Source organism: Sebastes umbrosus, chromosome 18 (genome assembly GCF_015220745.1).
Source record: "Sebastes umbrosus isolate fSebUmb1 chromosome 18, fSebUmb1.pri, whole genome shotgun sequence".
NCBI classification, from domain to species: domain Eukaryota; kingdom Metazoa; phylum Chordata; class Actinopteri; order Perciformes; family Sebastidae; genus Sebastes; species Sebastes umbrosus.
This window is the reverse complement of record NC_051286.1, coordinates 22,807,909-22,835,534: the sequence shown is the minus strand read 5'-3', so window position 1 is coordinate 22,835,534 and position 27,626 is coordinate 22,807,909. Positions and strand designations below refer to the sequence as shown.

General features: G+C 40.7%; 1 protein-coding gene across 3 annotated transcripts in view; it reads left to right on the top strand.

Moving 5' to 3' along the window:
• The first annotated feature begins 2,497 nt into the window (after window positions 1-2,497).
• Window positions 2,498-27,626, top strand: part of bach2b (BTB and CNC homology 1, basic leucine zipper transcription factor 2b) — a 97,164-nt gene continuing 72,035 nt past the window's right edge. The window contains exons 1-3 of one of the 3 annotated variants that reach the window (XM_037750484.1): window positions 2,498-2,864; window positions 20,486-20,552; window positions 20,859-21,014. In XM_037750484.1, coding sequence (XP_037606412.1) covers window positions 20,976-21,014 — 39 coding nt within the window. In that variant the 5' untranslated portion in view covers window positions 2,498-2,864; window positions 20,486-20,552; window positions 20,859-20,975. The remainder of the gene's footprint in view (window positions 2,865-20,485; window positions 20,553-20,858; window positions 21,015-27,626) is intronic. The other 2 variants (XM_037750486.1, XM_037750485.1) reach the window with 2 other exon arrangements.

The following is a 27,626-nucleotide window of genomic DNA, read 5'->3' as shown; positions in this document are numbered from 1 at the left end:
TAATAACCTTTCAGCATGTTGTAATTCAAGTGTTCTGAGAGAAAACTAGACTACTGCACCTCCTCATGGCTCTGTTTTCAGGCTTTAGAAAATCGAACTTGTGGCGGGAGACTTTGACCAATCACAGGTCATTCCAGAGAGAGAGAGCGTTCCTATTGGCTGTGCTCCGGCTGGCGGGCGGTGCTTGGTATTTCCTCAACTGATCTCAACATGGCTGACGGGTCACAAACTTTCTCATTTTACAGCTAAACAGTACACTACAAGATGTTTCTGAAAACACTTGAGGAGAGAAATAGGAATTACAGTAACAGAATATTGATTCATATTTGATCAGCGCTGCCTAGTTTGACCATTTGATCGGACTTCGTGAATGATTGACAGTCAGCTCTATGTTTTAAGTAAGTGTTTTAAGACCTTTATCATTTTTGGTGTAATTATACTCACATAGCTTGTCAGGAAGGAGGCTAAATAACTGTCATGGCCATTTTTCAAAGGGGTCCCTTGACCTCTAACCTCCAGATATGTGAATTAAAATGGGTTAAATGGGTACCCACGAGTCTCCCCTTTACAGACATGCCCACTTTATGATAATCACATGCAGTTTGGGGCAAGTCATAGTCAAGTCAGCACACTGACACACTGACAGCTGTTGTTTCCTGTTGGGCTGCAGTTTGCCATGTTATGATTTGAGCATATTTTTTATGCTAAATGCAGTACCTGTGAGGGTTTCTGGATGATATTTATCATTGTTTTGTGTTGTTAATTGATCTCCAGTAATAAATATATACATACGTTTGCATAAAGCAGCATATTTGCCCATTCCCACGTTGATAAGAGTTTTAAATACTTGATAAATCTCCCTTTAACGGTCCCATATCATGCTCATTTTCAGGTTCATACTTTTATTTTGTGTTTCTACTAGAACATGTTTATATGCTGTAATGTTAAAAAAACCCGTATTTTCCTCATACTGTCTGCCTGAATATGCCTGTATTTACCCTCTGTCTGAAACGCTCCATTTTAGCTCATTTTGACAGAATTGCAACAGAATTGCAACAGAATTGCAACAGAATTGCGTTGCTAGGCAACAGCTTGGGTCCATGTGAACTTCCTGTCAGCTGATGACATTCACATACACTGCAACCAGGAATAAACTGGGACACATTTAGAATGTTTACGTTTAAAATTGTGTCAAGGGTCTAAATATTGTATATTTGTGACATCACGAATGGGCAGAAATCCTGACAGCTTGTTTCAAGTGCAGAGTTTCTGAGTACGGGCTGTGTGTATTTCCCTGTGGGTTTAGCGTTTCGATACTTTCACAGTATTTATATAGGACTTAAGCCTGCTTTATAATAAAAGAACATGAAAATCTCACTTTTTTACAATATGGGACCTTTAAGGTACATTTTGAAGAGATAAAAAATGTGCAATTAATTTGCGATTAATCAAGATAAATAGTTGAGTCAATTGACAGCCCTAGTAAAAACATTCTTATTCACATTTTGATATTGATTTATATGACTGCTATGACCGTAATTGGCTGGGTTTGTTGTGTATGCTGACTTAGAAGTGATGATATTATGCCACGAAAAGGCATATTTCCAGAAGTAAAATAAATGGGAGATTAAAAATGACTGTACAATAACAGACAGGTATCCTCTGGATCCAGGTATCAGCTGAGGCTGTCTCTAAAAATCCCACCACATGCAAACTATATTTAAAGGTGCTAAATTCCAAATTCAGAGCATTAATACAGCAGCAAACAACTATTGTCACTGAGAAGATATAGAGGAGTAATGTCTACCTGAGCAGAGAATGAAGTCTCAGTCCCAGTTTGCCATGTTATGATTTGAGTATATTATTTTTTATGCTAAATGCATTACCTGTGAGGGTTTCTGGACAATATCTATCATTGTTTTGTGTTGTTAATTGATTTCCAATAATAAATATATACATACATTTGCATAAAGCAGCATATTTGTCCACTCCCATGTTGATAAGAGCATTAAATACTTGACAAATCTCCCTTTAAGGTACATTTTGAACAGATAAAAAAATATGCGATTCATTTGCGATTAATCAAAGATAAATATTTGAATCATATTTATATAACGGCTGTGACAGTAATTGTCATATATGTATATATATATATTTTAACAACAAAGCTTGCGTCTGCAGCTTGTGAAAAAATGCCTTGTGTCATCTTTCGTCATATTCTCGCTCTGTGTGTGTGTGCGTGTGCGTGTGTGTATGTGTGTGTGTGGGGAGGGGGGTCTAGTCCGCCGAAGCAGCAACGAGGAGCATGAGGAGGAGGGATCTGAGCGAGCAGCCAGTAAAGTGCGATTCTCCAAACTCCGTTACGCACGTTCCAGGGAGTAACGCGCGCGCCTCCAACGCAAAGCGCGCCGCGCGCTGACTATGTTGTGAATGAGGAGGGGGGGGGGGGGGACAGATAGAGAGTGACGTCAGCGGCCGAATGTCAACAATGTAGCGGCTAGAGAGAGAGTAGGCGTTCCATCCAGTCGAGTGTAACAAACAAGCGAAGAAGACGGAGCGGCACGCCGCGCGCTGGAGCAACACGCACGCACGCACACACACGCACACACGCGCGCGCACGCGCAGTCGACCGTAGAGAGTCACAGACGTTGTTGTGTTTTTTTTTTTTTTTTTAAGTGAGAAATAAGCGGTTCAGCGGCAGCAGAAGAAGAAGTGAAGTCACCTACAGTATCTATCTATCCAGCCTGCAGCCTCCGGAGGCTCCGAGGACGCGACACACAGCGAGGAGGCATCATGTGAAAGAACTCATGTGGGAAACAACAGACAAAAGCGCTGGAATACGAGCAGAGTAAGAGAGCTAAAAGGTGAGCTGGCATGCACGTTTCTCTCTCTCTCTCTGGCTGTTGTTATATGAGTGAATCTCCGAGTTGTAAAAAGTGTGTGAGCGGTGCGCTCCATACAGCCCCGGCTGCGGTGCGTCCTCCTGGATCCTCCTCACTGGAGAAACTATAGAAACTATAGAAGGAGAAAACAAGAGTAAAACCGCATGCATGACTCCTGAAAGCTCTTAGCGGTGGTGTGAATATTGAAGGGGTGTATGTGTAGTGTGTGTTTGGGGTGTGAACGCGGGTTCAGGAGTGAAACACAACTCTGTGAACCACATCCTGTTGTGCTTTGAGTCAGTCCGCAGTGAGTGAGCGCTCCTTTTTCTCTGCTTTTTGCAAAACTAGATTTCTGTCGGTGATCCCTGACGATGAGGGTCAGTCAGCATGCTGCTGCTGCTGCTCCACTAAATACTCTATAAAACAAGACTGCTGCTGTCACTGGCAGCGTCATTATTAAAACACCTCCCTCAGTCACTTACATGTCAGCAAATTCATTTGCAGCTAAATAAAACATTATTATTATTGTTTTTTATCATTATTATTATTATTGTCAGCATTTTTTTTGCTGATCTTTCCCTGTCTGGAAATGATTGACTAATGCTCATTAAATCCACATAAAAAAAAAAAAATCATCAAAATATGTGCTGTGTAAGAAGGACGAGCCTTATTTGCTCCGACAGCCAATGGAATCATCTCAACTCGACGGTGTCGTTTTAAGAGCCCCGTATTTTCATTATCATTAACCCCTTATGTTAAAAAACAGATCTGGAGCCAGCCCTAAACTCCCAATCAACCTGCCGAGAAAAAAACAACACATCACTTTATAATGAAATCAAGCGGTGACTGTATATAATATAAAAACAGCTGCGCCTTTACGCACGGTCCTTTAAGCATTGTCATGTGGATGAGTGCTGCAGTATAGTGGCTTAGTCAGTCTCTGTTGTCAGTCTTGTTATGGAGGAGTCAGCGATGTGCATGGTGAATTATTCTGTGATGCAAGTCGGTGATAAAGAATAAAAAGAGGGGTTTTTTTGTGGTTGGAACACCTTTTTTGTTAAAAAATCCCTTCAAGCTGTTGGATGACGCATGCTTTTACGCATCCGTTGAATATACATTATTCCATATCCAGTGTGACTTCTGTGTGACAAACTTTACAATGAGAATACATTTTCATCTGTCATCTGTTTGCTTTTCTGAATCTCTCGTGGAATAACACAAGGCAGAGTGTGTTCTCGGTGTCCAAGCAGGCATGCGCTGCGTCTTGGCGCAAAATAAGAAGACGAGATGTGTTTATTTTCTGGATACTATAATTGTTTGATCGCCACGTGTTTGGACTCGATGATGAGGTGCCCGATATCATAAGGGAGTGGAGGGAGTGATGCAGCATTTTGGTGGAGCAGTGACATCCGACAGCCTCTTTGTCTGTTTGTGCTGATGCAACGCGCTGCTGATGGCACTAAGCACTGAGAGGATCACAGCATCTCCATCCACCCACCCTCAATCATCCCTCACATCATGCTCTTATTTATCTGAAATATAGCTAATTATTGGATATTCCATGAGTCCTTGCTGCAGATGATTTCGAGCGCGTGCTGCAGATAGTGATATTTAATCATTGACATTTTTAAAGATGAGAACACATTGTCGTCCGCTCTGCTTTCACAACACGTGCAAAGCGGCAGCACTCATGCGCAGAGTTTTTACGCAGGGATCCTTTTGTTCTGTACAGTATAGGCTATAGTGAGCTGCCTTTCTGGCAATCCCCTGCTTATTGTAAGGGGTGGGGGGAGGAGGGGTGTCCAAAAGTGTAAAACCCCACAGTGACTCAGTCAGGCTTAAATGCCACTTCATCATGTCTGCCAGGCTTTATTTCTCCTGCTTATATTAGCATCGGAATTATCCAGTATTTATCTCTCTGCATCACCATTCACTCTTTTCTTTGTCCACCAAATAAAGAGAGGAATTCACTGAAAAAAAGGGACATTTTGACCTTGGTAGCAAATGTTATACAGTAGGTCTATATCATAACAATAACAATAATAATACATTTAAAAATGTCGAAATACAGTCAGAATTGAGACATATTTCTCAACAAACATCAGTCAAGTTTCCCGTTGAGATCTGTTCACAGACCAGTGTATGTGAGCAATGTTTTTAGTCTGCTCAGGATACTATGTGGAATAAGACATTTAAAGTTTTGCAAATAGACATTTTAGCATGGTGTTTTTTTTGTTTTTCTTCTTGCTAGAGTAGGAACCTCTGGTTTTATCAGACTCTTTCAATGTGCTCAATATGGAAGTCAGAGCATTTCTATTGCTTCCATACAGCTCTCAACATGGTGACGGCTGAGCCGGCAGCTCGCAGCTGACAGTGAAAACAACGGCAACAGTGCTGACAGAGCTTACAGTGTTAACCAGCGGGGGGGGGGGGGCAATATTGCAGTGCACGCTCACATGCACTAAAAGCACGCGGCCTGCCCGGCGATATCAACAAAGCACAGAGAAGCTCTGATTATAACACACACAGAAGGAGAGAGACTTCATTCTCTGCTCAGGTAGACATCTTTACAGAGACAATAGTTGTTTGTTGCTGTATTAATGCTCTGAATTTGGAATTTAGCACCTTTAAATATAGTTTGCATGTGGTGGGATCATTAGAGACATCCTCAGCTGATACCTGGATCCAGAGAATACCCATTGTTGTACAGTCATTTTTAATCTCCCATTTACTTTACTTCTGGAAATATGCCTTTTTGTGGCATGATATTATTACTTCTAAGTCAGCGTACACAACAAACGCAGCCAATTACTGTGATAGCTATCCTTTAAATCAATATCAAAATGTGAATACGAATATTTTTACTAGGGCTGTCAGTTGATTCAAATATTTAATCGCGATTAATCGCATGATTGTCCACAGTTAATCGTGATTAATCACAAATTATCCGCACATTTTTTATATGTTCAAAATGAACCAAAACTGCAATAACATTTGTTAACTTCTAATTAAAATTCTATCTGAATGATTCATTTGTATAAAATGACAGCATGATATGAGTATATTATCATTATAGGATTGACCACCTCTTCTGGAGGAACAAAAAAGGAATCCAATATTTTCTAACTAGTTGAATTTTTTTGTATTTGATTTTTTCAGTTATCTATTGAGTATCATATTTTCTGTATACTTGGTGATATGGAGGTCAAAATGCTGTTAAAGTTAATTAATTAATGTATTCTTTTATTTCATTTGCTTAAAGATGAGCCAAATGAGTCGTAAAATACTGGAATCAGCTTTTAAAATATTCACCATGATTTTAATTGAACAATTTAACTCCTCCCAAGGTGTTAAAGACCTCATACTCCCAGAAAAAATACCCAAGACATGACATAAATGTCTAAAATAGGAGCTACACCTCTCTTTTCGGTTAAAGCATCCACAATTTATAACAATAAAAAATATGCACAAAAAATTTAGGAAGATTTTAAAGCTTCCTCCTCCCCCTCTATTTTGTCCGGCCCCGACAATCTGTCACTGCATGTGCATCAAAATAAATCGAGCAAGACCCCACTGATGTCCTTTAAAACGTTGTTATTATATAACAAGGATAACATCTCTCAAGTTGAGCTCGGCTTGGGAACATCTCTCAGTCTGAGAGCGAGGCTGTTTTGGGGATCTCGACATAATGAGTCCCTCAGGGTTCCCAGCCTCAGCTGAAATCCCACACGGCAACAGGATCCCTTCACGTGACCCTGCCGGACCCCCTTCATGCTATCCATTCTGAACTGTATAGCGTCCAGGGCCTATATGAGTCTGCTTGCTCCTCCGGCTTTTCCGCTGAGCCAGTATAGTAATCATCTTTTATGTTGCTAAAGTTCCTACCGAGCTAATTAAAATGGTGATGACAAAAGACGCCGCTTGCGTTCAAAAGTAACCAAGCACTTATGGGTTAATGATTCATGAAATTGCAGTTGGAAGTAGGATGTGATGGAGGGATCTCTTTGTGAGATGGATTTCTCCAAGCAGCCCTTTAAGGTGCTAAAAACTGCACCATTTTTGGATTCTTCTGAATCACAGCAGAAGAGAAGCAGATCTTCCCTTAAAGAAATGAACAAAAAGCTGCAAATCCCCGTCGCTCACATCAATTTTTTTTTTCCTCTCTGCATCATTAAAGGATCGTTTGCATCACTGAGGATATTAAGTAACCCCCACCAGCTCAGCTCAACATCCCAAGTCAGTGCCTCGGCCAGAAAAAAAAAAACATGTTCCCATAGCTCTCCCACGTCAGCACAAAGGCATGTTTGACTGGGCTGCTGCCAGAGTGAGGCGTCGATGGAACAGCACTGCTGGGAGAAATCTAAGATCCTGCTGCACTTTACACCGAGGGCTGTTGTTTCCCCTCTCTCTCTCTCTCTCTCTTTCTCTCTTTTGTAATCCCTTCTTCTCTCCATCATATCATGGCTGCTCATTCTTCTTCTCCCACCGTTCACGGCAGCGATGTGCACCATGTGAAATCAGACTGCATTATCCCGGGCAGACCCAGCTGCCATCAGTCTGCGGTTGCAGAGTCAGTGCTTGTCTGTGTGTTCGCTGCTCAACGGAGACACTTGCCAAGAAGCTATCAAATCTAAAACACCACAGGCACATTTCTGATTGTTTTGGTTTGTTTTTTTTCTCTTTTTCTTCTGTAAGAAATTATCAAGATGCGTAAATCATCCTGCGTCAAAGCTATTCGATGATCTCACAGACTTGTTGTCCTGTTGCCTCCAGCAGCGGAGAGAGAGAGAGCTTGGCCCTCTGAACTCTGAGTTTAATCCTCTTTAGTAAACCCGTCCTGTGGTCACCCATACGTTTACAACTATGCAAAACATGTTGAGCTAATAAAATGATGCACATCTGGCTCTAATAGCTTTGGAAAATAACACATTTGGGAGGGTGGAAGAAGGGGAGGGTATGAGGTTTTGTAGCTATTGAAGCAGTTAAGAAGAATGAGCTGTGTGTAAAGTGGCGTTCAGTGAATGAAGAGAAAACATTTAGCGCAGCGTAATGACCTGTTTGTATTGGATTAGTGCAGCACTACTACGACTACTGGCACAAGGACTGGAGAGCATTGGCGAGGTTCTGTTTAAACTGAGCTGCTGAGACTAAATTCAGGGTTTAATATCAGCATTACAACAAAATGATGAGTTCATTCTTGGCGTTGTTTTTAATACGCGATTGGATTTAAGTCTGTAAACAGTTTTGACATGAATGAGTTTTTCCACAATGTTTTGGATTATCACTTAAATATCAGAATTCTCTTTTTTTGATAGTATTAATCCATTTCAGAATTAAATTCAGGATTGAGTTAAATTCACAAGTTAATTCAGAAATTTGTGTTTTCTGACACGATACTGAAATAAATCTCAATTCTCAGAATTCTCACATTCGTCTCAGAATTCAGAAATCAACTCTCATTTTCTTCTCGTAATGTGTTCATTTCAGGAACTTAGTTTTATTCACACGTTTGCCTTAATCGTCCCCCCAGAATCTGCAGAAACATCAAACACTGTTTGGGGTGCAAAATCAGTCTGATCTCTCTGAGACTTTATTCTTGGTAAACGGAGTAAAAGGTGCTAAATGCGGGATTGAGAGCTTTTCTATTGCCTCCGTAACATGGCAACAGCTCTCATTATTCTCTCAGGTGTTCATTTCAGTTGTGGCCACGTGGCCACCGATCCTCTCCCAAATTGTAAAAATAAATTCAGAGGAAAAGATAAACATTTTATTTCACTGGCAGAACTTTTACGATGATTTTTATTCATACTTTGACCTCAGATTTAGGTTTCTGAATTTTGAAAATGGACTTAAATCTAAGATATCTTATCACTATTTTTCTTGAGATTTCTGACATGATTCTGATAATTCGGATTTAGCTCAATTCTTAGAATTTTCGCTATATTTAGAAGATTCTCAAATTAAATTGAGAATTCTCAATTTTTCTTGTCATGATTAATTAAGTTTGAAAAATGTAACTCCGATGTATTTATTATTCTGAGTAAAAGAAAACAATGCTACTGTGTCTGAAATCAGTCCCATGTTCACTCACTCACTACTCACACTCAATAGTGATGAGGAACTTGAGGTTTTGGACACTTACTAATCATCATCATCATCATTTTTATATCACCACTGACAGCTGCAGAGTCACTCAACATTCATTTTCATATCTGTCAAATGTGGAGCATTGTACTGTGGGATTGTTAGCAGAAAGTGGTGTCCATGGCATGGACTGTGGAGTTTTTGAGGGCACTATCTTTTGACTTTAATCTCAATTCTCATATTTCTCATTTTGTACTCAGAAGTTCAAATCAAAATTCTCATTTTCAGAATTAATTTCAGTGGCCCTAATTATCTGTCATTTTTTCTGCTGTCAGTTGGACAGATCAGTTGTGAAATCGTCCCTGGGACACCTCTCTTGATAAAAGTAGCTCTGAAACTTTAGCACGTGTGACGCTGACGGTTGTTTCTGCTCCTAAACACACATCCAACACACACACACACACACACACACACACACGTCCATATTTAAGGAAGTCCTTTGATGAAGCTTTTGCATGTTGTTTTATATTCCACCGGCTCGTGTGTGGTCTTTCTTTTATTATTCCAAATGTCGCACAATAAATGACATGTGCACTACTCCCCCACCCCCCACCCCACAAGCACACTGGGAAAACAGCGGCCAAAAAAGTCACATCAAGTGCTTTGGTTGTGTCTAGGTATTCACCTTGGTAACAGTAATGGAGCCATTAGCGCTGCATGCAGATATATAGGCCCGCTCCTCCATATATTCATGTTGGATTTTCTTCAGGTTGCTGAGGTTATTCATAGTAAACACTGTTGTCTGTGTGCTCCCCAGTGGCCAACCCCCCTGCTGCCACCGTAGAAATGATATGCATACCATATCACATTAGAGCAGTTTGCTGTGAAAGCGAGGCGGCGGTGTAAACAGAGTGTGTCTCTGGGGTCAGACATCCTCTCTGTGTACTCCTGGGGAACGCTGAAGCTGAAGTAGTAGTTCCAATTTAAAGTCCTCCTCTTGTCTGTCAGCAGTTTTCTCTCTTCGTGGCCGCTGAGTCACACATATAAGGTGGAGGCTCTCACTGACCAGAGAACAGCCACTGCTCCACTGGCTGCTTCAGTCTGACCTAAACCTGATCACTCATACGGTCTCGGTCTCATCGTGCTGCAGAACTCTTGTGCTTTTAGTTTTTTTGTTTGACAGTCAAATCAGATTTTGTGTTCTATATTTCTAGTTCAAGGTCCATTTAGTAGCTGTCCTGGAGCTTTCGATCATATCACATGATCTGCGTTAGCATCGTGGAGATCGTGTGATGTGACTGAAAGCTCCAGAACAGCTACTAAATGGAACTGGAGGTGAGATTGTTTCATCAATAGCTGCTTCCAAAGTCAAAAAAAAACTTTGAAATGTAACTACATTTTTAGTATTACTAATAGATGTTGTTTTTATTTTTGTTTTATATATTAAGATGATTATTTCTGTGTATATGTGATAAACACTAATTTTGTTATTTAAGTGATTAAGCTATAAAAAGGGGGAGGGGGGGGTAGGACCTAAGTGTTTCTATCTATCTATCTAATTCCTTTGAATGATTGTATCTAACAGGAATATGCCAGTCTGTATTTAATAAGAGAAATATGAATATTTTAGTCAAAAAAATAATAATTTAATTCAAGTAGTTTATCAGAAAAGTGCAAGAAAAAAGTATTTTGAAATTCTAGGACCTGCACCAAATTCTACTTACCTTTTTGCTAAATATAATATATAATAAAAAAAAGACCAAATGTCTTTGATATTTTGAGATATTCTGCTAACTAATAAAAAGCGCTGTATGATTTTGAAAGAAAATATATAATTGTGATAATTTTGACTGATATTGCAAATGCGATATGATTTGCGATATTATATGGAATGATCATTTTTTACATCATTGTTCTCATTTTCATTGAAAAACATATTAAAAAAATGATGGTGTGATTTTTTTCAGGGATCTGCACCAAACAAAGAGGATTTCTTAAGTCTGTAGAATATGATGTGCAGGCCAGGAAATTAATTTAAAATGCTATTTTGATACATTTCACTTTGACAAATATTGCACATCCTTGCTATTTGAAAATTTCAATAAAATGTTGATTATTCGTGCAGCCATATAGAGACAAACAAACCAAAATGTAATTCAATTAAAGGAAACGTCAAAATTAAATTAATTCATGTGCTTTTATAAAGACGTGAAAATGAATTAATCTGTACATGTAGTAAGAGTGAAGTGAAGTAAAAGTAAATATACAGTAGTAGTAAGATAAGATGAGATAAGATAAGAAGTTGCAGTGTCGTGAACAAGCCTACATAAAGAGCTCGGTGGTAAAGTGCTGAACTCAGAGTCACTTAAACCTCCTCGCTAAAACTGAAAAAAGTTTTTTCCCTAACTTCTAACTTACTAATTTGTGATTTTTCTTCAAGCCAAGTGACACCTAACACAGGTAACACATCTGTAAATACGACAGTTGGTGACAGAATACAGGTATTAGTTGATGCTTTCTAAATATAAAGCCGTCTGTGTAAATGACGTTGGAGTGAAAAAGTGTCAGTTTCGACATGTTTCTCCGTCGTCCTGCACACACAGAAGAATACTGTTGTGTTCTTCCTCTTCCTGTGAAGTTTGAGGTCAGATCCTTATGTGAAACCTTTTTGTTCTCTTCACTGACATTGAGGTGCACACTGCAACGATAAGAAAATCATCAGTGTTCTCTCTGTTACGGTTTGTGAATATGACACAACCACTGTTTATGGTTTATGGTTCTATGGTACTCCAAATAACCCAGACCGACTCTACTATCACTACTGTGATAAAGTTACTGTGATAAATATGGTATCACAGTTTATTTGGAGTGAAACACTGTCCAATCTGTCTCCAAGAACAGACACTCAGAGTCCAGGTGTTCCTTTGTAGAGCCCGACCAGTACATTGGTAGGCCAACACTTTCTGCTATAGGATTACAACAGATATTATACACCGATCAGCCATAACATTATGACCACCTGCTTAATATTGAGTAGGTCCCCCCTTTTTGACTGTTATCAATAATCAATGGACAAATTTTGGTCCTTACCAAAAAAAGAAGTGCTCCTTTTTATATATAGTTATTTGTTAAAATAATTTCAATTGCAGTGCTTTTTACCATTCATAATGATATATTTGCTGTAAACTGTTTTTACGTAAGGTTTTATGTTATGTAACGTTACGTATAAAAAAAAGAATATCAGATGATATGTTGTTTTTGGATTTTTATTCTTCTCAAATATTAATATTGGCCTCAAAGTCCTGTATCGGATGGCCACATCTTACCTTCAGCATCAATCTCAGACTCCTCACTTCCCTGCCAGAAGTCATTCCCTGTGTGTTTTCCAATGAGTCTCACTGAGTTACACTGACTGTAATTTAAACCATTAGTTGTGAGGGGGCTGAATGCAGCTAGTTCCCATCTTGCTAGAGGGCTGGACGTTTCCTGCCAAGGTCGTTTTGTTTTCCCCCACCTCGGGTCGATGGGAAAAAGAAGTGGTGCTCAGCCGAGCGTAGTGGAAGGTATTTCAAACAATCAGCGGATTCCTGGTACGGGGGAGTGAGATCATTGTTTTAGTGAAGGAGGGGAGGGAGCCGGGGATGACCCTCGTGGCAGGACGTTGCCGTCCGTCCACCAGAGCCCCTCACAGTGATCGCTGTGAACTCGGAGGTGGCAGAGGTCAGAATTCCTCCCTAGACGGATTTATTTGTGCTGCCTTGCACGTCGGAGACAAACAAAACACTCCCATTGTGTCTGCAAGGCATGTTAACACGGAGCTCTGACATCTGTGGCTGATGAACGTAGTATAAATAGACAATAATAGGCATGCTTCGCTGAGGTCGGAGTAAACAAAGTGTCGGGGAAGAACTATTGATCACTCGATACGCGCAACAATGGGATCTCTTGTTTGCTTTGTGAGCTGATATGACAATGCTCTTGGTACATGTACATCATTAACGCTGAACAATCGTGAACTTGACGGTAACATAAGATCATGAACTCTACTGCACAACATCCATTTTTAAAGTGAGAGTTCATTCAATGTACAACAAAACCCTCGTGGTATCTCTGCATGCAGATAGTTTTGGTATTATCTGTCCTGGTTTAGAGATTTCTGCCTAAACCTCAATACAATGCAGGTGTAGTTGAATGAATGATTGTTTTTATATCAACATTGCAACGGCTCTTCAGAAACCTCTGGGTGACGTGACCGTTTAGGTTTAGGTATGAAGACCTGGTTGAAATTTCCAAATTAAAGGTCCCATATTATGCTCATTTTCAGGATCATACTTGTATTTTGTGTTTTTACTAGAACATGTTTACATGCTGTAATGTTAAAAAAACAACGTTATTTTCCTCATACTGTCAGCCCGAATATGCCTGTATTTACCCTCTGTCTTAAACGCTCTGTTTTAGCGCATTTCGACGGAATTGCGACGAAATTGCAACAGAATTGCGTTGCTAGGCAACAGCTTGGGTCCATGTGTACTTCCTGTCAGCTGATGACATTCACATACACTGCAACCAGGAATAAAACGGGACACATTTAGAATGTTTACGTTTAAATCTGTGTAAAGGGTCTAAATATTGTATATTTGTGACATCACAAATGGACAGAAATCCTGACAGCTTGTTTCAAATGCATAATTTCTGAATACGGGCTGTGTGTATTTCCCTGTGGATTGAGCATTTCGATACTTTCACAGTATTAATATAGGACTTAAGTCTGCTTTATAATAAAAAAAAAATATGAAAATCTCACTTTTTTATAATGGGATCTTTAAACTTTTAAGCACTTCATACGTGTTTTAATCTCAATACCCGGATTGCTTTGAATTAAGACCTCCAAAAATTCAACAGCAACATCTTTCCAGAAACAGTGTTCATATTATTATGAATAGAATAATATGAAATTTCTTAGATCGCAATTTGCGATGGAGTTTCTACTTTGAGAAATATGAATATGGTTTTCTTTAAAAGCCAAAAGAACGTTCTAAAACAAACAGTCTAAAAACAAGTGATCATATTATATGAATAGAGTAATCCTCGTAAACTTCCTCTGTAGAAAGTCTATTTCTAGTTTTTGGGGGGTGTACCCATCTCTTAACGACTGCATGCATTTTGAGGCAGCTTCCAGTAAACCAAATATCATATCATCGTTGACGTCGTTAAAGCAGCGGAGTGTAAAACAACAAAGCGTGTTCAGCCTGTGGTTTGGTGAAGAAGTGCAGCTGTAAAGGAGTTTGTGTGAGGGAGGAGAAGAGGGTTGGAGGGGGACATCCTGTGAGACCAGCACAGGTGGTTGGGAGGGGGGTTGGTGTAGTGGTGGAGGGACGGGGAGGCGACGGGGACGGGGAGGCGACGGGGGGGGGGGGAGTTGTGGGCGTGGAAGTGCAGTAATGTGCCCACTTCCTGCACCGAGCCCCCGTGCTGTACAGTAAAACAGTAAGCTTACAACGAGATCAGCAGGATTTGCCGGCGGTGGCTTCCTGCCATTTCACAGCAGGCGGCCATAGGTGGAGATCCTGTCTGTGCACTCTAGTGTCCCACTGTGCCTCCTACTTTTCCTCATGATGTTTTTTTTCTAATCACGGAGCCAGAAAAAGGAATATTAATTCTACAGCGGGAAAAAAAGCTGTGAAATGAAAGCATTAAAAACTGAGAGCATGACGTTTACCCCTTTGGGTTTTCCATTTGTTGCACACAGATGTGGAATGGAAAACATGAAAGTGTATGTGTGCTGGGTTAAATCCATGTATACAGCCCTTCCTGTGGGGGAGTAAATCTTGTGCGTGGGTACCCGTCAGCCAGGTTTATGCTGATTTCATCCTGTAATTTCAAGTGAAAGAGAGAATTCACTCCTGTCAGTTTGGCACCATTGGTCAGATGGGAACTTCGGCGGCACCAAAGAAGCAACCTTACCGTCCTCCGTGTCAACCGCATTTTGGGCCGTTAGGCGCATCGATAGACTCATTATGGATATGTCATTTTAAATGATTCTGCAAAACCTCAGGTTCTGTTCTGCAGCCTCCAGTGTGACACTAATTTCAGACTAACTTAAGTTTACATCAATTTCGGTTGGAAGACTCCAGTTTGAACAGGCTTTATTAGTATTAATACCACAAAGGTAGCAAACTGTTAACCAGATTATATTGAGATTGAAAAGCTGACCAGAGACAGCGAGGTATAGCTAACAGCACCATGCAGATCGCATTTTAGCAAAAATAAGTTATGGAAGTTGGCACTGAGTGTACAGTCATGTGCTGCAGGATTAGCCGAGAAAATGATACTCTACTCCTAGAGAGACCAGGTGGAACCTAAATGACCCAAATCAACTGTGCATTGAGTAAGCAGACGGTCGTTGTGTACCTGCAGCGGTCACATGCCGCTCCGTGCAGTCTGTCAGTCCACCGGCCGGGCCGTGTCATTTGGGACAGATGGTGAAAGGTCAACAAGGCAGAGCTGTGGACGGTCCACTGTTGATACTGAGTCACAAGATCTGTGTCAGCCAAGCATGTTAAAACCAACCTGCCTCTGACTGTGAAACCTTTTATCACCGGTTTGAGTTTAAAGGCGGCTCCTCTGTTTCTGGATATTAGATCAGGGTGAGAGTGGTTAGTCTTGGACAAGTCTTGATTGGTTTCTTGCAGTCATGCAGTTTTGAAGCATTTGTACCCGCTTATCACCTTCCTGTGTGTGTGTGTGTGTGTGTGTGTGTGTGTGTGTAAGACTTTCTTTTTACTTTAAGGACCGTTGTAACCTTGACATGTGTAAACTGTTCTCTGGTATTGTCAGCCAATCAGGGTCCAGGTTAGTTCCATGCTGCAGTACTGAACCATGAACTGAGGCATTGTTGTTATGAACAATTTAAAGGAGAAGTACGCCCATTTTCAATATTCATACACATTGTTCATATGGTCAAAGACAGTCCAAAAACATATCAGGAAACATGAACAACTCTCTCCCAAAACCTGTGTTGTCATCTGGTATAAAGTGTGGAGCTGCCCCATAGACAATGAGTGGGAGAGATGTTCTAGATCACACTGAGAGCCCCCAGGGAGATGTTCTGAGTATATGGGAACATTTTCTGTTTCCCAGCTAACAACACCAGAATTGAATAAAGTTCACTGGGAAAGGACGGGTTCAATTTTAGTTTAGTTAAAGTTTAGTTTTAGTTTTAAAATGATTTATTTATGCCCTATGACATCACAATGTGAGACGTACTTCCCTGGTTTCAGGCTTTGAGAGAGAGGAGATCATGTTCACAAATATTGATTATACCACCGCCACAATGTAGTTGGGGGTATATAGCACTCCGTCCGTCCTTCCTTCCGTCCTTCCGTCCGTCCTTCCGTCCTTCCGTCCGTTCGCATGTCACACTTTCGTTTCCGGAGTACAACTCAAAAGCGATTTCACTTAGGAACTTCAAATTTGGTAAGATGGTTGGGAGTGTGGTCTAGTTGTTCCTTTTGGCATTAATTCCAAAAGGGCAAAACCTTTGGCCCTACTTTAGTAGGGGTTAAGTAGTGAGTGGGGGGGTATGTGAGCCATGCTCACTTTTGCCTCGTTGAACTTTGGCTTAGGCTGATAGTAAACTACTATTTCTAAGGTCAAGAATGAACTTCACAGTCATGAATATGGCATGATTTTTTTTTACTTTGTGGGTCTCCATCCACACAGAGCATTGACCATGTACAACATCGATTTTTTTTCATTTAACAAAAGAATGTTAAATGTTGCCAAAATCTCAAGAAGCCTTCCAAGTATGCTGACTGCATAAAAGTCTGAATTTGTCAAACTTATTATTTAAGTCAGGAACTGACTGATCAAAGAACAAGTGTGAGCCTGATTTGAGCTCTCTGGGATGGAGTGTTGCACGCGTTTTTAAAGTCCAGTTACAGAGGATTTCCTTTGATACACAGAGAGGAGGAAAGATTGAGAAACAAAGGCCGACACAGGGAGAGTTAGTGAGAGAGAGTGGAGATCAATAGTCATGGCCGCATGAAAGGCTTGTAGCAGCCGGCCATTTAGATAGATTACAGTAGCACAGTTTCCCTTTCATCTCACTCGGGGGTTGTGTCAGGAGAGGAAGCAAATTGGTTCTCATCATGCTTAGCAAGTGCTGTGATGTACTGTATATTCCTGATGATGATGATGATGATGATATACAGACAAGAGGAACATTTATACTGCGCTTCAAGCAAACTATCGCAGTTATCTTCTCCTCCAAGAGCTCAGTGACACCACAAACAGGCTAATCTATCATCCTCTGCTCAGCGGGCCACTGTAACCATCATGATGTCTACTGTACGTCTCAAACATGCAGCTGTGAACACACTATCAGGTCGAGCTGCGTGATTATTATCAGTCGATACCGGTAGCAGAATAAGAAGAGAAAGATTTCACAGCTGATTTGAATGTGAAAGTGGAGGATTTCTTCAACCACAGTGCTGTGAGCTCTCACTACAGCATAGTCACACAACTAAATCATCTCAGACAGTCTACTGTATGCCACAGTAATCAGATTCTGCATCCACATATCTGTAGGTAACGGGACAGGATTTTGGTATCGAAAGCATTCTGGTTTCCATTTGTAGTCTGAGTAGTATCGTGTTCCAGCAGGCTGTGGTTGAATGCAGGTAAACAGTGCGTGTGGAGAGCCGGAATGCGGTGGCTGAAATGCAACCTGGGAACTGGCTATCGGCTGTCGATGATTCAGATTTTTATTGGTTTATAATTAGCTTGTAAAATGGCTAATTACTCGTGAAACAATCCGGTCGTACACGTCGTCTCTCAACTCCGGTCCGACATCTCAGGTTGCTAATCGAACTGTAAACGATGAGCAGCGCACGGAAAATGAAGTCTTGGCCCGATAATCCGCTGGCTACACCAGAACCCCAGAAATATAGCCCCTTACCCCCAGAGGCTTATCGTCGTCAGACAGATAGCTGATGGCGTCTGAGATTTCATTTCAAAATTCATTTAGAACATGTAAAATAAAAAATATTTGAAAAGGAGTGAGAAGAAGTACAAATTTATTTAATCCCACCCCTTCTCCATAAGTCATTCATTTATAAATAACCAGCTTCTTTATTGAGCTAAACATATACTCTAATTAATTTTCCTAAACTTGTCTAAATATAATAATTATCACCTTTTGTCTCTGTCATACAAAAATATAAATTAATTACTGATGTAATTATCCTTATCAAAATATAAATTCATTATCAATCAAAAATACCAATTCATTAATTACATATTTACCTTAATCATATTGACTCGTTGTTATCTTTTCGTATATTATTTATAATATAAAATATGCACATGTAATACAATATGCAAAATATATATATATAATACACAGCATCCGACATGCATATAAAATGCATATAAAATACAATATAAAATATGTTGATTATTATTCTCGTACACATATATATATATATACACATACACAAACAGATATACAAATACCATATACTGTATACATATATATATACACATACACACCTACTGCATACTGCACATACACAGATTGATGCCATAGAGACAGGGGTCTCCAGCAAGTAGCTCGCTACCCGTTTCTGAGTGGTTCACCAAAGGTTCAAAGAATATGAAGCCATAAATTTGATAACAAAAAGTCACTTTGCAAACCTGTTTAAATCAAATTCACCGACACACCGCTTCCCTCTGACACAAACTGATTATTTGCCAATCAGCTGTCAATTCAACGAGTTATGCTGCTTTCAAGTTTGGTTTCATCAGCGACGCCGTAACATTAGGAGATGTTAGCAGCCTAGCAAGCGGACGCCAGATTTGACATGACCACAGAAAATAGCCGGATCAATTAAAGACCAAAGAATATATGCTATTTTCATGAGGAATGGGTAACAGAGTTGTTGTGTGAGTCTCATCGCTCTTTAAACTACATCACCACACTCCGCACTTCACACACTTCATAATATTGCCGTGGATGAGTTGACGTCATCATTAATTTGAAAGCCCGGTGTGCCTCATACCGGCACTAAAGGGTGCCTTGTGCATCGGTATCACACGCAGAGGGGAGTGACAAAACCTCGGTAACTGGAACACTAGTTCCACTTGTTTGATTGTTTCATGAATAACTGATGAAATAAGACAGAATGAGACAGAAAAGTACAGTCATTTGTTGATTTGTATCTGTAACAAACTACACTTTCACAGCAGCACTTTTTGTAAATTATAAGGAAATCAAATTTTAGAACCTAAATTAATGTTTTTAAATCATTAATTAATCTCTCTTTTATCAAATTAATAGTGTTCATTCTTGACTTTGGAAATAGTAGTTTGACAAGAAAAAAAATCTAAATTTAAGGTCCACTTTTTGCAGCTTTTTTACAGACCTTTCAAGCACATTTCATGGTCTTCATCGGTGGATAAAGTTGTCATGACAACTGTGCTAATGAAGACGATTAGGGCCACATGTGGAAAATGTATTTGCATTTCTGAGTTTAGTTTAATTCTGACTTTATTTATTCCCAGAGCTCAAATTTTCACATGTGGCCCTAATCCTCATTTCCATACAGTTGAAACCTTTTGTTGTCAAATAGATTTATTACTTATAGTCTTAAAAATGTTTAAAACAAAATGTAAAATGGCCAAATTGTAATTTTCAACAATCTAAATTGCTGTCATCAAATTGCTCATTTTGTCCAAAAACTCAGAGGTATTGGTATGAGATTGTGAAAAACAGCAAAGCAGCAAAGAAATCAAATGTTTGATATTTTTGGATAAATTAATAACTGATTATCAAAATAGTTCATTGTGGCATTTTCTGTGAAATCAGATAACTACTGTAATTTTCTCAGCATTGTGATGTGATGTGAACCATTTAGGTAAACAAGTGGCTGGAGATAAAGTGAGTAGACTTTTGTCACCATGGAGATTCGGAAATCTAGAAAAAAAGAGGAAAAATAAGTTTTTGGACTTGAAAAGTTTTTGTGTAGCCTGGTAATGAATCACAAATAGTGTATCCCGTATTAGAGGGATAGCACTACAAGAAATTAAAAAGTAGAATTAAATAAAATTAAATACATTAAAAACCCTCAAAAATAGAATTTGTCAAAATTTCATTTGACAAAACAAATCCTAACTTTCACTTTTTAGCTTTTTCTATGGCTTTCAACAGCTGACAACAACTGAACAAACTCCATCTCCGGAGGAGATACAGTTGAAAGCTCAGCGAAAAGCCAGTAAGCAACATTTAGGGGTTTCTGTTTTGTTCCCCAGCATGAAGAATAAACTTTGATGCTTTAGTCTTAAAGTCAGTCAGTCTAACAAAAGCTTCATGTCCCTTGTTTAGAAAGCAAATGAACTTGAATGTCTCAGGAACAAATACTATTTATTTTCTATAACAATTTAATTCATTATTATTATTATTATATTATATATTATTAATTTTCCATTTTTTCTCCTTTATTTCTGATTCTTGATTCTAGAAAATTCCTGAAACAAGTAAACTTGAGCTGAAAGCAAAAGTATTCCCATTGATGTACAGTTACTACGGTAAGTTTCCACTTGTTTTTCAAACCTCAATTCAAAGAGACAAAATTACTTTTTAAAACTTGTTCTTAAATGCTTCACATGATGTACTCGTATGTCGTCTGGCCACAGATCTAATAAGAAACCTGAAACATTTTAGGTATTGGAAAGGGACAAACGATAGCATTAATGATCTCTGACAAAACTCTTCACTTCTAGTCACAAAATCATCTGTACACGTAAAACATGTGAGTGGACTGTGCTGTGTGTTTCTCTGTGAGATTGCATGAGTAATAGTGGATGACAGGACGGTCTGTCTCCACGCTGCAGGGACGCCCTCCCCGTGCACCATCACCACCCCCGACCTGCCAATCATGTACCTGACCTCGCGTCTTTCTGACTCATAGTGATGTCAGTCAGAGCGTACAGTACGCTGCTCGAGGATAAATGATCATTAATCACCATCGGAAGATGAAGGACCAGTCTGTAAGTAGCGCTAACACCGCAACATACTCCACTTTTTTGTTTTCATAATGTCAAAACATGATTTTCTGTTGGCAGGAAGGCTGTTTCTTTATTTTTTCCTGTTGTGGTTAGACTGCGTGAAGCCGAGGCAAACACAGTGACACACACACAAACAGAAATTCAGATAGGCGCTGGAGTCTGATTGCTTTAATTTATACGGTAATCCATATTTATTCAAAATATCATTTATAATCCCAGCAGCCGACGACATTTACATATTTATTTTACTGTAAAATAATTCACGGATTCCTTTCTGTTTTAAAGTAAAAAAAAAAGAAAAGAGGATTTTAAGAATTCTCAAATAAAACAGATAATGTGACGGCTGTAATATCTCTGTGAGCTCTCAAACAACAAGAGAAAACCGCACTGTTTTCGAAACTAATGAATTGTGTTGCATTTCCATTTATAACTAACTGTTACAAAGGAAATAAAGCTTCCTTCTCAGACTTCCTTTGCAGGTGGTAGAATAGCAGCTGTAGTAGACTTAATATTCACTGATAATTGATCCAACTGCGTCTTACGTTCTCTCCCCCGTGCTCGTGTAAATCTTTTTCACAAGCCTTGTCGTAACTATTAAACCTCACAACATAAACTATAAGGAAACGTACACTCCCCTTCAATAATAGATCCTGGCAAGAATATCCCATTCAATGTGTGCTTGTTAAAAAGGGAAACTCTAACTCTAAAGTGACACGCTGCTCACAGATCTCTTTATGGCAGCTCTCACGTGTGTATAAAGTCAGAAAACTCTTATCCCCGCTTTTCTTATGAGTCTACTAGCAAACACAAAGGCATTCTTTGTCCTGGAGCGGTTAGTCTCATAGCCAGAGTTTGTGGCTTAGCGTATAGTATATTAGTGGAGTCAAAGCTGCTAGTAGTAAGAGTGCAAGTTGTCAGAGTACTTATGGTCCAGACCACGTGGAGAGTTGGCATCTGTGTGTCGCGCCCTGAGACCAACAGCTCAACGTGGAGGAGACTTTTACTCCTGGCATGCTGCCGAGGCCTGGACCTCCCACTGTAAATACATATATCTGAAGGTCCAACTCAAACCAGAAGACATCTATTTATATATCTCCCTGGTATTTTTTCTTATTTGGTTAACATTGTAATTACCAAAAAAGAAGAAATGTAATTATTGTTTATTTTTCTGCAAGGACAGCACCCCCTATAGTGTTCTCCAGTTGGCCGGAACTGATGATATCGCTGTAATTTGATAGGTGCAATATATGTGTGGGTCTCTGTATATTACTTCTATCGTCGTGGTAACTACGGTTTGTTATCCAGTCACCACAATGACAAAAAACGCTAGTTGTGTTGGGCACTTTTCCGCTTTGTGTTGAATTTTTTCGAGGCTTTAAGGGCGCTCCTGCAAAAAGCGCACACACCGTGAAAAAAAAGCGAGGCACTCAGCAACGCAACGCAAAAGCAGCGTGCAAAACGCCTCATTCATCATTCTTGTAGTGTACTGTTTAGCTGTAAAATGAAAAAGTTTGTGACCCGGCAGCCATGTTGAGATCAGTTGAAGAAATACCAAGCACCGCCCACCAGCCGGAGCACAGCCAATAGGAACGCTCTCTGTCTGAAATGACCTGTGATTGGCCAAAGTCTCCTGTCACGGGCTAGATGTTTCAAAGCCTGAAAACAGAGCCATGAGGAGGTGCAGAAGTCTAGTTTCTTTCTCAGAACACTTGAATTACAATATGCTGAAAGGTTATTATGGAATTTTTGCCCACTGATGCCAAAAATATACTGCCTACTGCCGCTTTAAGGGCGCTCCTGCAAAAAAACGCCAGGCGCACAGAGAGTAAAAAAAAAACGAGGCGCTCAGAAACGCAACCTAAAAAGCAGCGTGCAAAACGCTTCACTCTCATTCAATCCCAAAACGCTGCCCCAGGGCTGCTAAAACTGTCTCTGTCTGATCACGGAGTGATGAGGTCACAGGAGAAATTCACTTAAATGAGTCCTTTGTTTGGCTATTGGATCATCTTTGCAAGGTTGCATAAACATTTTAATGCAGCTGTTTAACATTTCTTATTCTACCTAGGGGTGTAAGAAATGTCTCAAACAGGAAGCTAAAATCCTGAATGACTTCCTGCTTCCTGTTCTCGCTCAGACCAACTGAATCTTGTGCGATTACTAAAACAATGTGGAAGAAAAAAGGAGCCAAACTGGAGGAGACGAATATGCCAAACGCGTGGAAACCGCCACAGTAGTGATGTAAAAATATGAAATATAGAAAGCAGTCCATTCTTCAAAGACGTGCTTCTATCAGAAACAAGCGAAAACATCCCACACTTGTCATACTTCATTTCTTTTCTTCCGTGAACTCAGGAGTTGTGAACTGCCTGCCCTCTCATCCAGGCTGCTGTGTGTTTTACAAAGCACACAACTCCCACATGGCCCATATCTGGGAGGTTTTAAGTGCCACTGCTTGTTGCCGGGGCTCGTGTGAGGCCTCTCTGAAGTATCTGCGCTCAACTGTACGAGCCCTGTCTGCCCCGTCTGCTTCCCATGATGCACCTCCCCGTCCCCGGCCTGGCGAAGGCAGTGAAAGAGGCCATTGTTTCTGTCACTCTGAGGCATGTTGCATGCAGTTCTGACACAGAGTGGGAGAAATGATTCCCTTTATACCCCCTGGAATGTCTTTGAATCAATCATTTCTGTATGAATAAATACTGCTTTGATTTAGTCCTTTAGTCTGCAAATGTGCTTCATGTGTTTGAAAGAACAAATATTGCAGAGTAAGGAACTTAAAGAAGAAAATAGACAATATTACAACAGCTTTTTTTATGCTAATCTCCTTTCCTCATTGAGACATCTTTCATTTTTAGCCTGACCTGGAGGCAAAGACCACCTCCAGAGGCCGATTCAGACGTCTGATCCTCCGACTGAATCGAGCGGCCCTGTTAACACTTTGCTTAGAAAACAAGTGGCTTTCAGGATTCCTCTCCCTCTGATTCCTTTCTTTACTCGCTGATTGATGTGCAGCAAACCGCAGTTGGAAAAGCTCGCAGCTTCTCTCGTGGATTCTTCCTGCATGATGTAATGTTTTGATGATCCTCTGTGTGGTATGCCATGTGCAGTGACATCAAAACAAAAGAAATATATCCTCCCTTTTGAAAAGGTGGTCTTCTCAAGGCAGATCATGTATGGTTCACATACCATGAGACCCTTTGAATCCTCTAAAACGGATACGTTCTTTGCTTTGACGTGCGTGAGAGCGTTTGATTCTCTCTGTTCTCAAGTTCAGGCCGACATAAGATCTGTATCGAAGCGATGCTTCCTGATCCTCTACTTCTGAATCTATCCTTGTTGTTGTGTAGTTTAATCCTGAGTCGGAGGAGTCTTATCCACAGCTACTCGGGGTGTAAACCAAGAGCGCTACGCAGAGGTCACTAAACACTGCCCTCTCCGTCAGCGCCGAGTCTATTTTTAACCCTGCTGTATCACGTATCACCTCTTGCCATTTTGTTCTTTTGTTTCGATGAGGAGGGATATTTCAGGACACTCTCGGGTAGCGGGGGAGGCGAGGTGAGGCGAGTCCTCTCTCTCCCGACAATTGATCTCCCCCTCTGCTTCATGTGTGTGTGCGTGTGCGTGCGTGAGGGGAGGTGAAGCGAAGCCCACGCCTGCCGCTGACCTGCTGCAGGGGTTGAAAACGTGCTCTTCCCATTCATTAGGCTGGGCGGCCCGCGCTGCTATATACCAAAGTGCTTTCACTACATCTGTATTTGTGGTCTCTGATAGGATCCAGATGGCAGTCTGGAACACCCGTGCAGACCTCGTACGAGCTTCACATATGGCAAACGGTAAAGAATATTTAAAGGAGCCTCGCACCCGGGGTCACTCTGTAAACGACGATGGTACCGTGCATTTTGTAGTATTAGCAGTTCATTTATAATCTGCAGTGTCCTGTGAGCAGGATTTAAGATTCTGAAGTGTCATTGGAACACATCTAAGGCAAAAGTGTGTACCTTTTTCTGAAGGTGAGGTGAAAAACCAGACGTCATAGATGGGGTCAAGATGCGGTGAAGCGGGATAACATCACACACTAGAGAGGCATTCATGGTGTTGCATTGCTTACCTGCACACACCTGGCCAATCGCTCAGTGTGATTGTTGGGTTGTTTTGCTAATTCCAGCATCAGAGAGGTGTTGGACGCTGCTTATTTTGGGGTCCTTATACATTGAATCCCCATCAAAGTAATCTGCATCCAGATACAGAGGGACATCGTACACATACTGCTGGAATCAGTGGAGCCGCAGCGATAACATTATCTCTGTTGGAGATCCCTAAAAAAGCTCTGCTTGCAACTTCAGATCTTTCTTCATAGTCGTCAAATTCAGACTTTTCAAAAGTAATCCAGGTTTCTATTGTTTCCATGGTTACAGAGCTAACCCTAACAAAGACATTTCTTTCATAAAAAGTGTCTCAGAACATGAGTAGTACCGCCCACATGCTGCTGGTACTTGTCACAATACGACATAGATAAGACATGTTAGTGACTATATTTTAAACCTTTTAAATGAAGAGAATGAAAACCCGGCAAAAGCAGCCGATGGTTTAAAGGATTAAAGGGTGATGGACAAATAATATAGCATTCAAACAGACATTTGGTGAGTTTAGAGGTCTAGTCAGCCCACTGGCTTGTCAGCAGCTGTATTTGTTTGGGTTGGGTTATGATCATCCTATCCAGTCTGCTCCACTCTGTTTTGCTCTGATTTTTTTTGCTGCTATGAATGTGACGGGGGGAATGTGCGTAGGGCGGGGTAGCAGAGGAGGAGGGGTGGGGGGGGGAGAGAGAGAGAGAGCGCAGGAATTCCCACTCACTTGGCTCATCTTGCATTTGCTCTACTCCTCCGCTGAATCTCCCCGGCCGCCGCACATGGAAAAAGGGGATGTTTTGTTTGTGAAACACAGCGCTCTCAGGGGCTGTGCACCGCCATCCTTATTTTTGAAGGTATCGGGACCCGGAGATGCCGCACAATGTGGCAGCTTTCGGTTAGCAGGGGGAGCACCGCTGAGTCCATTAATCCGCCTGTCAAGGGCCCCTTTTTTGCTTTTATTTTTAGCCAAAATCCATCCAGGCTTGACAAGTGGGGCAATTTGAGCCAAGTCGAGGGGCAGCGCTCCACAAAGTCAATCTTCTCCTCCCCTCTTTGGGGGGGAAAAAAAAAGCTCCGGACGGCCCCGCTCCAGGCCCGGGGTTTTTGTTGAGTCATGTGAGATCATGTACACAGACACACTCAGGAGAGGCGGGGGCGGAGGTGGAGAAGGGGGGGATGTGGGGTAAATGAGGCGGGTGGGGTTAAGGCCAGGGGGCAGCAGGGGAGCTAAAATCTGCTCACAGGCCAGCAGACAGCACAGCGTGCCTCTGCTAGCCTTGTATAAGGTAATGTCTAGCGAGCATGCTGGGGTGGGACGTGTGCACAGATTTATTTTAATACACCGCCGGTCTTGTCAGTGGGGGGGGGGAGGGATGTCGAGCTGCCAGCTCGTCCCAGGACCGCCGTCACACTTCGAACAAGACGGGACTTTTTAAGTAGACAAAACTCACCACAGGCGAATAAAAACACTGAAAGGAGGCAAGTTTCAGTCCAAGTTTGACCTTTTAATCTGCATGATTTAATCATTTCAACTCTTTTTCCTCATGCAGTCTTCATGGACTAGCTCCTCTCTCACGCATGCATGTTTTGAGTGAATTGCCCTGCAGTTCTGGATTTGGCATGTCAGTCTTGTATTTAGCATCGGAGTGATACAGTGTGAGGTAGTTACAGTACGCTGCAGAGGTGAGAGAGTCTGCTGTAGCTTCACACCTCAAACAATATGTCGATGCATCACCATGCTCCAAAGAATGAGAGATTTCTTACCCGACTATTGAGATGCTGTTAGTGCTGCAACTAATCATTTATTAATCATCATTGAATCTATTGATGTTTTTATTAATCAATTAATCATTATATGATAATAATATGATAATTGGTGGATTGTCAAAATAGTTATTGATTGGTTGTGAAAGCTCATTATCTATCTATCTATCTATCTATCTATCTATATATATATATATATCTATCTATCTATCTATCTGTTTATCTATCTATCTATCTATCTGTTTATCTATCTATCCATCTATATCCATCTCTCTATCTATCCATCTATCTATCCATCTATCCATCTCTCTATCCATCTATCTATCTATATATATACAGTATATCTATCTATCTATCTATTCATCCATCTATCCATCCATCTTTGTGTTTATTGCTAATTACTAAATGTTATGCTACCTTGCACAACCAAGATGGTGAAACTGATAAACATTACTCACTTAACATCGGTATGTTAGCATTGTCATTGTGAGCATGTCTGCATGCTGACATTAGTATTTATAGCAGCTCAAAGCACAGCTGTGTCTAGTGGTGGAGGTGCCGGAGTGGCCGTGGACTCTTATTCCGTCTTGTTGTGCAACTAAAGACAGACAGAGAGAGAGAGAGAAGAGAAAGCGTGCTTTGCCAATCTAACATCAATAATTGAATCGGAGCTAATTTTGGAGTTGGACCGGCGTAGAACGCT